Source organism: Artemia sp. Qi Xiang Cuo, chromosome 6 (genome assembly GCF_049724085.1).
Source record: "Artemia sp. Qi Xiang Cuo chromosome 6, ASM4972408v1, whole genome shotgun sequence".
Classification (NCBI taxonomy): domain Eukaryota; kingdom Metazoa; phylum Arthropoda; class Branchiopoda; order Anostraca; family Artemiidae; genus Artemia; species Artemia sp. Qi Xiang Cuo.
Window position 1 is genome coordinate 20,139,182 of NC_142799.1, and position 13,348 is coordinate 20,152,529.

Below are 13,348 nucleotides of genomic sequence, written 5' to 3' on the forward strand. Positions count from 1 at the left end.
TTAAAGCCATTGCCCCGAGGGTTGTAGGGGAGTGTCCTCCTCAAAAAATATTTTCTATCAGGAAATCAACTACGCTGAACAAAATGGCTATCTCAAAATTTTGATTGGATGTGTTTGGGGAAATGATGGGCGTGGGGGAGGGGGCTAGTTGCCCTCCAATCACTTCCGACTATTAAAAAGGGCACTAACCCTTTAAATTTCAAATCGAATGAGCCTTTTTTGAAGTTTCTAAGACAACGCCTTCTATAAAAACCTTATATGCCCCCAGGGCATAACTTAAAACCCTTGCCCCGAGGGATGTGGGGGGAGTTTCCTCCTCAAAAAGATATTTTCTATCTAGAAATCAACTACTTTTGAACAAAATGGCTATCTCAAAATTTTGAATGGATGTGTTTGGGGAAAAGGTGGGCGTGAGAGGGGGGTTAGTTACCGTCCAATCACTTCCAACTATTAAAACAGGCACGAGCCCTTTGAATTACCAATCGAATTAGCATTTTTTGAAGTTTCTATGACAGCACCTTCTATAAAAATCTTATATGCCCCCAGGGCATAGCTTACAGCCCTTGCCCCGAGGGTTTTGGGGGAGTGTCCTCCTCAAAAACATATTTTCTATCTGGAAATCCACTACGCTCAACAAAATGGCTATCTCAAAATTTTTATTGGATGTATTTGGGGGAATGATGGGCGTGGGAGGGGGGGGGCTTGTTGCCCTCCAATCACTTTCGAATATTAAAAACGGCAGTAGCCCTTAAATTTCCAATCGAATGAGCCTTTCTTGAAGTTTCTACGAAAACGCCTTCTATAAAGACCTTATATGCCCCCAGGGCATAACTTCCAACCATTACCCTGAGGGTTGTAGGGGAGTGTCCTCCTCAAAACCATATTTTCTATCTGGGAATCAACTACGCTGAACAAAATGGCTATCTCAAAATTTTGATTGGATGTGTTTGGGGGATTGATGGGCGCGGGGGGGAGGGCTAGTTGCCCTCCAATCACTTTCGACTATTAAAACGGGCACTAGCCGTTTGAATTTCCATTAGAGGGTACCATTTTTGAAGTTTCTGAAACAATACCTTCGGTGAAAACCATATCTAACACGAGGGCAGAACTTAAAACCATATCTCCGACAGTTGGCGGGAAGTTTCCTCCTCAAAAAGATATTTTCAACTCGGAAATAAGCTATGCTGAAAAAAATGGCTATATCAAAATTTTGATTGGATGGGTTTGGGGAAATGATGGGCGTGGGGGGGGGGGGGTGTTTGACCTCCAATCACTTTCGACTATTAAAAAGGGCACTATCCCTTTGAATTTCCAATCGAATGAGCCTTTCTTGAAGTTTCTACGACAACACCTTCTATACAAACCTTATATGCCCCCTGGGCATAACTTAAAACCCTTGCCCGGAGGGTTGTAGGGGAGTGTCCTCCTCAAAAACACATTTTCTATGTGAAAATCAACCACGCTGATCAACATGGCTCTATAGAAAGGGTGATTGGTGATGTTTGAGGGACTGCTGGGCGCGAGGGGAGATCGTTGCCCTCCTATCACTTCCGAATATTAAAATGGGCACTAGCCGTTTGAATTTCCAATCGAATGAGCCTTTTTTGAAGTTTCTACGACAACGACTTCTATAAAAACCTTATATGTCCCCAAGGCATAACTTAAAACCCTTGCCCCGAGGGTTTTGGGGGAGTGTCCTCCTCAAAAACATATTTTCTATCTGTAAATCCACTACGCTCAACAAAATGGCTATCTCAAAATTTTTATTGGATGTGTTTGGGGGATTGATGGGCGCGGGGGGGGGGGAGGCCTAGTTGCCCTCCAATCACTTTTGACTATTAAAACGGGCACGAGCCCTTTGAATTTAGAATCTAATGAGTCTTTCTTGAAGGTTATACGACAACGCCTTCTATAAAAACCTTATATGCCCCCAGGGCATAACTTAAAACCCTTGCCCCGAGGGTTGTGGGGGAGTGTCCTCCTCAAAAAGATATTTTTGAATTGGAAATCAACTACGCTGAACAAAATGGCTATCTCAAAATTTTGATTGGATGTGTTTGGGGGAATGATGGGCGTGGAAGGGGGGGGGGGGTAGTTGCCCTCCACTCACTTTCGACTATTAAAAAGGGCACTAGTCCTTTCAATTTCCAATCGAATGAGCCTTTTTTGAAGTTTCTACGACAACGCCTTCTATACAAACCTTATATGCCCCCCGGGCATTACTTAAAACCCTTGCCCGGAGGGTTCTAGGGGAGTGTCCTCCTCAAAAACACATTTTCTATGTGGAAATCAACTACGCTGAACAAAATGGCTATCTCGAAATTTTGATTGAATGTGTTTGGGGGAATGATGGGCGCGGGGGGAGGGGAGGGCTAGTTGCCCTCCAATAACTTTCGACTATTCAAAAGGGCATTAGCCCTTATAATTTCCAATCGAATGAGCCTTTTTGAAGTTTCTACGACAACGTCTTCTATAAAAACTTTATATGGCCCCAGGGCATAACTTAAAACCCTTGCCCCGAGGGTTGTGGGGGATTGTCCTCCTCAAAAAGATATTTTCGATTGGGAAATCAACTACGCTGAACAAAATGGCTTTCTTCTTCTTTTATTTACATTCTTTTTTTTCTTTTTTTTTTACCTAGTCTTGTACTCTTACTTTGGTGATATTCAGTTAACATATCAAAATTTAACAGAAAAATATAAGGCTATATAATATATATATATATATATATATATATATATATATATATATATATATATATATATATATATATATATATATATATATTACTTTACTTTACTTACTTAAAGCTCTTGCTCGGCAGCGTCGCCAGCGTAGAGGGAACCAGTCGTCAGCGCCGACAGTCTTCTCCAGAGTGGTCGGTTCAGGGCGAGGGTTGTCACTTCAACCGGGTTGATGTTTCTGGAGGCGAGCCGATCACGGATGACGTCCGCCCATCTGGTGCGTGATCTTCCCCTAGGACGCGTCCAGCCGTTTGCAGCTGGGTTGAAATCGAAGATGAGCCGGGCGGGTGTTTGGGCAGGCAGATGACCATACCAACGCAGCAAGCGAGACTCGGATAGCAAGCTGCTATCCGAGCAAGCTGCTCGGATAGGGGTGGGAGTTTGAAGGACCTGAGGATTTCCGAATTTCGTACCCTGTCGGGCCATCGGGAGCGTTCGATTTTTCGGAGGTGTTTCGTCTGGATGGCATCTACCTTCAGCGTCTGTGTCTGAGTCAGCGACCAAGTCTCAGCAGAATATATATATATATATATATATATATATATATATATATATATATATATATATATATATATATATATATATATATATATATATATATATATATATATATATATATATATATATATATATATATATATATATATATATATATATATATATATATATATATATATATATATATATATATATATATATATATATATATATATATTATATATATATATATGTATATGTATTTGGTATTATGTCAGCATTACCTAACCAGTGACGTGATATTATACAAAGGGTAGATAAAGAAATATTTTTTTTTTAGTATTTTTATAATCAGAGTTTAATCAGTTTCCCATCATCACAAGAGATTATACCCTGTTTTGTGTCCTGGCTGGGGGTTGAGTTAAAGATTTCAGGACTCTTTTTGGGAGGGAGGGGGTTAGGGGAATTACAATTGTATGTTTGCCGGATGGTTGAAAACTATTTTTTATTCGATCCTCACAAAAGAGTATGCGCTCAGCGAATGTCCGAAATTCTTTTTCTCTGCTTGGATTCAATTAGCTTTGCGAGTCAGCTTCTTCAGTCTTACGCAAGCTATGATGGTAAAAGTTAGGTTATATTAAACTAGGTTAGGTTAGTTAATTAAATTTGGTTATAAATATCAGAAATGGGTTAAAAACCTAATCTAACCTAGCCGAACCTAACCAAACATAACCTGTCATCTTCAAACCTTGCATTAAATTGAAAAGTTGACTGGCAACGCTGACTCAATCCAAGGAGAAAAAAGATATTTAGGACAAAAAAAGGTATACATTTATTTATATATGGAAGATAGAAGTTTCAAACCTAGAAAACTTAAACACAAAAAGAAAAAAAAGTAATTAAGAGCAAAGAGTTAAAACGTTATTCAAACATAAGAAGCTAATTTATTTTGTCTGAAAATATAATTTATTATTTTTATTTAGTCATTTCATATTTTTTTTCTCCGTTGATACAGGATTCCAGATGTGAAGCCAAATTGTTCGGGGATTATTATTTTCTTTACTTCAATAACGTAATTTAATTTTATTTGTTATCATATATTTCTAGATTTTTATTTTAGTTTCAAATGAAAATCATTTAGATACGAAAAAAAAGTTATCAGAATAAAAATATTTTAAAAGATTTATCTGTTAAATCAATAAAAGATATCTCTACGCCAGTATCAAAATGTCATATTTGACATTTGTTCTTATATGCGAAAGTAAAATAATATGACCCATTTACTACTCAAATCACATGGTTGAATGGGTCACGGTTACAAAATAAAAACAAACTGAAAAAAAAGACAAAAAACAACAAATCCTCTTTCATTTCCCATTTAATTGAGCTTTTCAAAATCCTCTTTCTTTTCCTACTGATCCTCCGTTCTCCAAACGGGCTCTATCTTTGTTGCATTGCCACACGAACACAATTCCCCACATTCACAATATCCAGTTGCCAATCATTCTTCAAGATCTTAACCTTGAAGATGTTCAAGATGTCTTCAAGATGTTAATTCCTTCCCTCTTACCCCAATTATTTCAAAAACTTCCTCCATCGAATCCCATGGCTCCTTACATCAATTGGACCACCCCATGAGCTAAACCTCTCCAAATACTTCCTTCATTTTCGAAGTGTCACACAATAGGCCTTTACTCAGAAAAACTAATCAGGCATCGGGAGCCAATTTTTACGTTTTTTAGAGGGGGGGGTTGATTGAAAAAACTGAAAACAATCCAAGTTACCTTCCTCCCCCTATAGATTTTGAGAAACACCTTTTTTTTTGCATTTTCAATTAAAAATTGAAAATAAATCCCGCCCCCATATTCTCATGAATTTACGTCCCGGTCACCACTTAACTAGCCCGCCCTAAGGTAATTTATATAAAGCAACAAACACAACTCTTTAAATAAGACACATCTTTACGCAGACATTTTTTTCCTTACTGTGCAATAATGATTGGAGTAGGCTACAATTCAAATTTTTTGTTGATTAGATTACTTCCGTTTTTTTGCATTTTTAGTAGGAGTATGGCTGGATTGTGCGGAAAGGAGCATTACGACCTTTCCATTCAGATAGATCGCTGGTACCGCCTTCTCTTCTCTCAGTGAGCCAATGTCATTGCACGAGCGAGTGTTCGGCGCTGCGATGTTCTTGCAAAAAGCATGGCTTAAAATGTACCTGAGCTTGTGTTGATTGTAAAGGAACAAACTTTTCTAACTGCGAAACAGTCGATGCCGGAAACCTTGAAGACGATGGTAGCGAATAATAAGAGCAAATTTTCGAATACCTTTGCCACTATACAATGAATCTCTGTGTTACTATGATTTTTATCTGCCTTATGTAATTGATCTCTATGATGCATTATATTTGAGTATATTGATCGCTTATTTGGAACTAGTGTTTCGTATTAGCTAAGGGAAGCACTTTGACAGAATTTTTTTTTTGTTGTTGCCAAATATACGTTTCAACTTCCCCACAGCCTCCTCATTCTTACTCACTTTCACAAAACTGAGGTACCTGGCATACTGGACTTTACCTGGACCCAGCCTCGGTTGGTACCAAGGCGTAATGCTGCAAATGTTTTTCCATTGGCCAACTTTAATATACGCCTGCAGGCTGAGCCTCTCCCCCAACCTCACTCTCTCTTAAAGCTTTAAGCTCCAAACAATAATTTTGACTTTAAACACTTAGTTTTATGTCCATCAGCAAAAAAGAGCGTAGAAATGACAAATCTAATCACATTTGCTGGTATTTACTCAATCAATATTTTTTGTCTCAACCTAAAATTCAACCTCAAAAAACTCAAAATTGTTAAAGAACTAGAGCGGCAAACTTTTCAGATTCCGAATCAGCTCATATTTTTTGGTCGGGTAGTGAAGGAATCATTTGTATAGCAATTTGTTTGAGGTGACCCTTTTTCTTCGCAATTTCCCTAGACTATTAGGGAGTCAAATATTTTAGAGAAAATAATCGTATTATGTTCAGGAAAAGATCTTATGGGGCGGGGAACTTAACAAATTCTGAATACAAAAAAAAATAATCTGACTTAATTCATGAGGATTTAAACATCAAAGGATAAACATATTCTAATTAAGAGAAGAAAACTGTATAGAATAAATTTATAAATAATTTTATTTATTGCAACACAGCAGGGCAAATATGTATCAGTTTCTTCGCTATATTTAGCTCCAGGTTCACCATTTGTACTTTAACAAATACATCACGTTATTAAACGTGTACCGAAATAAGAAAAAATAAACAAATATCTCAAATGTTGTCCGGCATGCAAGGTCGTATCCCGGGGGGGGGGGTAGGAGTCCCCCCCTCCAAAATGTCTGTGCGACTCATAAAAACTTAACAAAAATGAATATAAAAAAGTTTTTGTTGCGTTTTTTAGTTCTCAGGTCCCCCCCCGAATTTTTTTGTAAGACACCCCCCCCCCCAAAAAAAAGAAAAGAAAAAAAAGACAACAATCCTGGATGCGGCCCTACCGGCATGAATAAAGATATGAGAAGATAAAAAGTTTTGTTTTCAGTAATCTGTGCGTTGATTTCTTTGAACCTCGTCTTTAAAGTCCAACAACTACCAAATGTATCATATGGCACCATCTCTACTGCTGAGGATCAGGAAAGGTGCTTTGACTCCACACCCAACCGTGGAATTATCAGCCTAACTACCCGGCGAGACGTCGTTTACTTGATTTTCTTTGAGGTGGGATGTGTTAAAGGACTAGCTGCATGTCATATATTATTATCTTACCTTTTGACTCTAGGTTTGAAAAACAAAGAATTCCACGGTTTTTAACTTACTTGTTATAAAATTACCTCGTGAATCTGAATCTAAGGCAGAGAACCAGTATATTGGTACCTGCACAAACGCAGAGTCTCATTGGTCGCATCCCTACAAAATATGTTTCCATTATCTTCCCTCAGCTTTTGTTTACAAACATCCTGTACTACCGAGTGGATAATCAAGACTATACTTACTCCTTTAGAATTTGAAAGTATTCTCTGCTCCATGGTTCCTTTGCCATGGCTCTTGCCACTGTCCAAGCATTCATATCTGTATCAAAATTGAAAGGCCGCAATTTTGAATTATATTCGAGTTCAATGTCTACATTCACTTTTTTCTCTGGAGTTTTCGCATATCTGAAAATAAATATTTGCAAATAATATCACACAGTAAAAAATTATAAATGGAGGAGAAAACCGTGTTATCAGCACCACTAGCTAAATGCTATTTAAAGTAAGGGTATACATAGGAAAATATAGTCATTAGGGTAGGGTTAATTCATTAAAACATCCGATAAAAGGCTAGTTACACAGAAGCCTGCAGCAAATTTATGGGAATTTGGGACCCTTAACAACCATTAATCTATTAATAGACAAAATGATTACCATAGTTACAGCATACAAAACATAGAGCATTCCAGCTTGTTTTGTTTGTGATGTACGATTTGCCTGTTTTTCATTAAATCAACCTGATTTCCTACTCAGTTTAAAATCAGTGGCACCTAAAAGGGGACGGGAGGGGCACCAACCCTCCTCTACAGAAAACCTAAACCCTTGGTTTTATATAGGTAAAAAAAAGACAACACTAACTTAGCAAATAATTATCTTGAACTAATTTTTTAAGAATACAATATCTGTGCAGTCTTTTAAGTTTTTGAAGGCTCAAAATCATTTTTTTTTATCACGGATTCCATTGGACGATATAGCCACTCAGCAGTACTGCCTAAATTCTCATCGAGCCAAAAATGTATTTCAAGACATGAGTATACTTTCCCAAAAAGCTAAAAAAAAAATCGTAGAATACTCATATGAAATAGGAAAAATTCCACAGAGCGAGATAAAAAGAATTCATGCTCCCCCCTCCCTATAACATTCACGCTTTAATAAACATTGAGTGTTTTGAAAACTGTTAGGTTTTTTTTTAACTATGACGGTGAAACAAAAAATGAGCCAAAAATCCAATATTAGGGATCACTTCCAGAGTCTGTTTTGGAGATACGACACAGAACAGAGTTTCATTAAAAATAACTCTTACTAATATAGAAAGCTTACAGCATTCATAATAACAAAATGATAAGAAACAAGACAGTAAGGCCATGAAAACAAAAGTCTGAATGCTCAATGAGCATACAGAGTAAAGACTAATGAAGATTTCCCCCCTGAGACCGGCCTGCAGGATCTTTCGCTGAATAATCCAAAAATGAAAATGTAAAATGCAAATCTTCTGACTATGCTGAACAAAATGGTTATCCCAAAATTTTGATCCGGTGACTTTGAGAAAAAAGAGCATGGGAGAGGCCTAGTTGCCCTCCAGTTTTTTTTGGTCGCTTAAAAAGGGAACTAGAACTTTTGATTTCCGTTCGAATGAACCGTCTCGCGATATTCTAGGATCATTGGGTCAATACGATCACCCCTGGGGAAAAAAACAAATAAACAAATAAACACGCATCCGTGATATTTTTTCTGGCAAAAAATACAAAATTCCATATTTTTGCATATAGGAGCTTAAAACCTCTACAGTTTGGTTATCTTATACGTTGAATCTGATGGTGCCATTTTCATTAAGATTCTATGACTTTTAGGGGGGGGGTTCCCCTTTTTCGAAAATAAGGCAAATTTTCTTAGGCTCGTAACTTTTGATCGATAGCACTAAACTTGATGAATTTTATATATTTGAAATCAGAATAAACATCCGATTCGTTTAATGTATCTATCGGTATCAAAATTTTCGTTTTTTAGAATTTCGGTTACTATTGAGCCGGGTCATTCCTTACTGATAGTTTTTCAGAGTTTCGGTTATTATTGAGGCACATCCCTCCTTACCATGGGCGTAGGCAGCATTAGGCAACATATTGTCTAGGGGGGGGGCAGTCGATAGTGTGATGGAGTTTTATCAACTGCTTTTTCCAAACCATCTGCTTTTTCAGCCATATCTAATGTAAATTTGAAGGTCTAGTGGGGGCGACTGCCCCCCCCCCCCCACCACCTCCCTATGCCCATGCCTTGTACTGAGTCCTTACAAGGCTTAGGACAGCTCCAAATAATCCTTATAAAAACAATAATAAAACTCTATTCCAGATCAGCAGGTTCCGTCTCCAGGAAATAATAGAGAAACCAACTTTCTTGGCTCAATGTAGTGTGATTTTAATCAATTCAGCACGGATTTATATTTTGGATATTTTTTAACTAGATGCTTGTGGGCCTATTATCTTCCCCTCTGCACATTATTGAGATGACCCAAACTTGCAGGCTAAAGACGCCTCTGTTTTTACAACATTTTTAATTCTGAATGTTTTGGAAATGATATTTGCGTTCATTTTAAAAGGAAGATTGAGAAGTTCAGCCGAGGAAAGCCCTGTGATCCACCAGTATTTCCGTTTTGTTAAAGAATGGGTAATTCATTCAGTGGCGGATCCAGGTGAGGGGCGAGGGGGGCGCGCGCACCCCTAAGGTAGTGTAGTTTACTATATCAACGCAAGTTCGCGCTAATTAAACTTGTTCCAAACACAAGTTTATCGGATCAACCTATTTTGTGCCCCCCTTAAAACAAATCCTGGATCCGCCCCTGAATTCATTAAATGGGCTTTGTCTTTGTGTAACCATTCCGTTTTTTCCGCTGGGCCCATCTTAAGTATCGCTATTTTTACGATTGCAAATTTTTATATCTGTTTTACAGTTGCCTGTTTTTGGCACTATTCCGAAGTTGTGCCTCTCTTCCAAATGATTTTAACCTCCGTCTCGATTTTGTTCCCCAATTATTTTTTTCCTCATACACACATTTTTACCCTGGCTATTTAAATAAATGGAATAAGATGAAGACAAATAGGGAATTACTTCATAAGTCCTTTGTAGCTTATTTTCCATGTTCTGTTTGGGACAACTGGTTCAATTCTCAATCCTTCTGCTGCGAATTCTTCCTTCTCTGCGTAAAGCATAGTATCAGGAAGCTTAGGTGCCTCTAGCAGTCCCACCTCTGGTATCTGCAAATTAAAGTAACAATGTTTTACACATTGTTTACAAAGAAAATGTTGTTACACAAAAGAAAAAATGACATTCTTTTAGAAATTGATTAATGTAATCTGAAGAAAATAAAGTATACAAATGACAATGTGAATCATTGAAAACAGACTAACAGCGAACCCTGTTGGCCGACGGGTATGAAAAACGATAAATTTGTTTTGTCCCCCTACAACATAAAAATCCATGATCATCTCCTACCCACTTGAAAAAAACCCTTAAAATTTCATCCTCCAGCTATACAGACAGAACACATGTTTTCTTGCAATATTCTGCAGGATAGGCTTACCAAAAATATAACTTTGGAAATACTAATTTAAGCAGAAAAAATCCTTCCCCCCTTTTACTCTAAAAGAACATTAGAAGATTCAATTGAGGGATATATTTTTTCCAGCTAGATTTTTGCCCCGCTAGTAGTAAGCTATCTAGTACCACGACGAGTGATTGCGTAATTTGTCTTATCTCTAGCATATAGAAGAATATACACTACAGTTTCACGGGCACATTGTAAAAATCGGGCAAACCTATAAAGTGCCAAACACGTTTTGAAACTATAGTCAAGGTTGTATAAGACAATCAGACTGGTTTTATTGCTATTGATATCAACCATACATGGAATTGCACAAGAATGTGCAACACAGTTTCCTGTGCACATTTTAAAAAGCTGGCAGTACGAGTGGGGATTCCCCACTGGTTCCTGAAGTCTAGCTTGCTGCACAAGTTTGCTTCAACTCCATGTTTTCATGGATGCTACAATCAGAATTGTTTGATTGACATTTGCAAAAAGGGATAAGGGATTCGCGAATTGGACTACGAACATTCTTATTTGAATAATAGGAAAAAAACAGAGCTAGATAACATTTGCGAATTGGATCGTATGAAGATGGAGAAAAAGGGTTAAAGTGATTAGCAGTTAAGGTAACCTCAATAGCATTTGAACAGTGTTGTCAGTTTAAAATAGAGTCTAACGTTATAGTATACTAAAAAATTGATACTAACAGAGATGTAGATGGCAAGAAAAGAATTTTAATAATGGATAGCTTTACTTCTTCGATGTGTTCTGTATAATACACAAAAGGCGTTTGAACTGTGTTGTCAGTTTAAAATAGAGTCTAACGTTATAGTATACTAAACAGTTGATACTAAGAGAGATGTAGATGGCAAGACAATAAATTTAATAATGAAATTCAGAACAAACCTTAGAAATCCTTGAAAATCAAGTAGTAAGGTGTATGTGAGTACGAACCATCAAGGATCATAAGCACCAATGAACCTAACCAGCAGAGACATCAACCCCCCACCGGTCCCCTATCCCCAAACTCGGAGGGCGCTCTCCCCTCCCCTCCAAATTTTGGCCCCCTCCCCCCATTTTTTTTTGGATTTTTTTAAATTATTTTTTTTAACATGATATATTTTTTCAACTTTTTTTTACATGTCTTCGAATGAGATGAAAAATACTTAAAACAAAACAAAAAATCATAGTTACATTTTATTGATTTTTCAAAGTTCATTTTGAATTTCTTTCGTTGAAATGCAAGTGTTGGAATATTTCAGTAGTGTTTTGTCGTGGTTTACCTTGTCACACTTACATTCTCATGATTTTTCAAAGTTCATTTTGGATTTCTTTCGTTGAAATGCAAGAGTTGGAATATTTCAGTAGTGTTTTGTCTTGGTTTACCTTGTCACAGTTACATTCTCTTGATTTTTCAAAGTTCATTTTGTATTACTTTCATTGAAATGCAAGAGTTGGAATATTTCAGTAGTGTTTTGTTATGGTTTACCTTGTCAGACTTACATTCTACTGATTTTTTAAAGTTCATTTTGGATTTCTTTCGTTGAAATGCAAGAGTTTGAATATTTCAGTAGTGTTTTGTTATGGTTTACATTGTCACAGTTACATTCTATTCATTTTTCAAAGTTCATTTTTTGAATTTCTTTCGTTGAAAGATGAGAGTTGGAATATTTCAGTAGTGCTTTGTTATGGTTTACCTTGTCACAGTTACATTCTCTTGATTTTTCAAAGTTCATTTTGGATTCCTTTCTTTGAAATGCAAGAGTTGGAATATTTCAGTAGTGTTTTGTTGTGCTTTACCTTGTCACAATTACTTTCTCTTGATTTTTCAAAGTTCCTTTTGAATTTATTTCGTTAAAATGCAAGAGTTGGAATATTTCAGTAGTGTTTTAATGTGGTTTACCTCGTCACAGTTACATTCTCTTGATTTTTCAAAGTTCATTTTGGATTTCTTTCATTCAAATGCAAGAGTTGGAATATTTCAGTAGTATTTTGTTGTGTTTTACCTTGTCAAACTTACATTCTCTTTATATTTCAAAGTTCATTTTGGATTTTTTTCGTTGAAATGCAAGAGTTGGAATATTTCAGTAGTGTTTTGTTGTGGTTTACCTTGTCACACTTACATTCTCTTGATTTTTCAAAGTTAATTTTGGAATTTCTTTCCTTGAAATGCAAGAGTTGGAATATTTCAGTAGTCTTTTGTTGTGGTTTATCTTGTCAAAGTTACATTCTCTTGATTTTTCAAAGTTCATTTTGATTTCTTTCGTTGAAATGCAAGAGTTGGTGTATTTCAGCAGTGTGTTGTTGTGCTTTACCTTGTCACAATTACATTCTCTTGGTTTTTCAAAGTTCATTTTGGATTTCTTTCGTTAAAATGCAAGAGTTGGAATATTTCAGTAGTGTTTTATTGTGGTTTACCTTGTCACAGTTACATTCTCTTGATTTTTCAAATTTCATTTTGGATTTCTTTCATTGAAATGCAAGAGTTGGAATATTTCAGTAGTGTTTTGTTGTGCTTTACCTTGTCAAACTTACATTCTCTTGATTAAATTTCTGTATTGTGTATCCAAGAGGTGAATTCAAGAAAGAGTTTGTTACTTACTTACTTTTTTACTTACTTACAATTTTTCTTCATAATGACATATCCAACAACAGATGTTGATAAAGAATTTATCAACATCCTGATTTATCAACATCCTGATTCATTCTGATAGTATTTTTGTGTTATTTGCAAGCCATTCGTACTATACCTTAAACGCATTCAG

At 36.5% G+C, this 13,348-nt stretch overlaps 1 protein-coding gene across 1 annotated transcript in view; it reads right to left on the reverse strand.

Moving 5' to 3' along the window:
- Positions 1 to 13,348, reverse strand: part of LOC148950955 (uncharacterized) — a 57,494-nt gene that overhangs the window by 19,004 nt on the left and 25,142 nt on the right. The window contains exons 3-4 of the mRNA XM_089090966.1: positions 10,109 to 10,254; positions 7,250 to 7,411 (exon numbers count right to left, since the gene is read on the reverse strand). Of these exons, the coding sequence (XP_088947092.1) occupies positions 7,250 to 7,411; positions 10,109 to 10,254 (308 nt within the window). The remainder of the gene's footprint in view (positions 1 to 7,249; positions 7,412 to 10,108; positions 10,255 to 13,348) is intronic.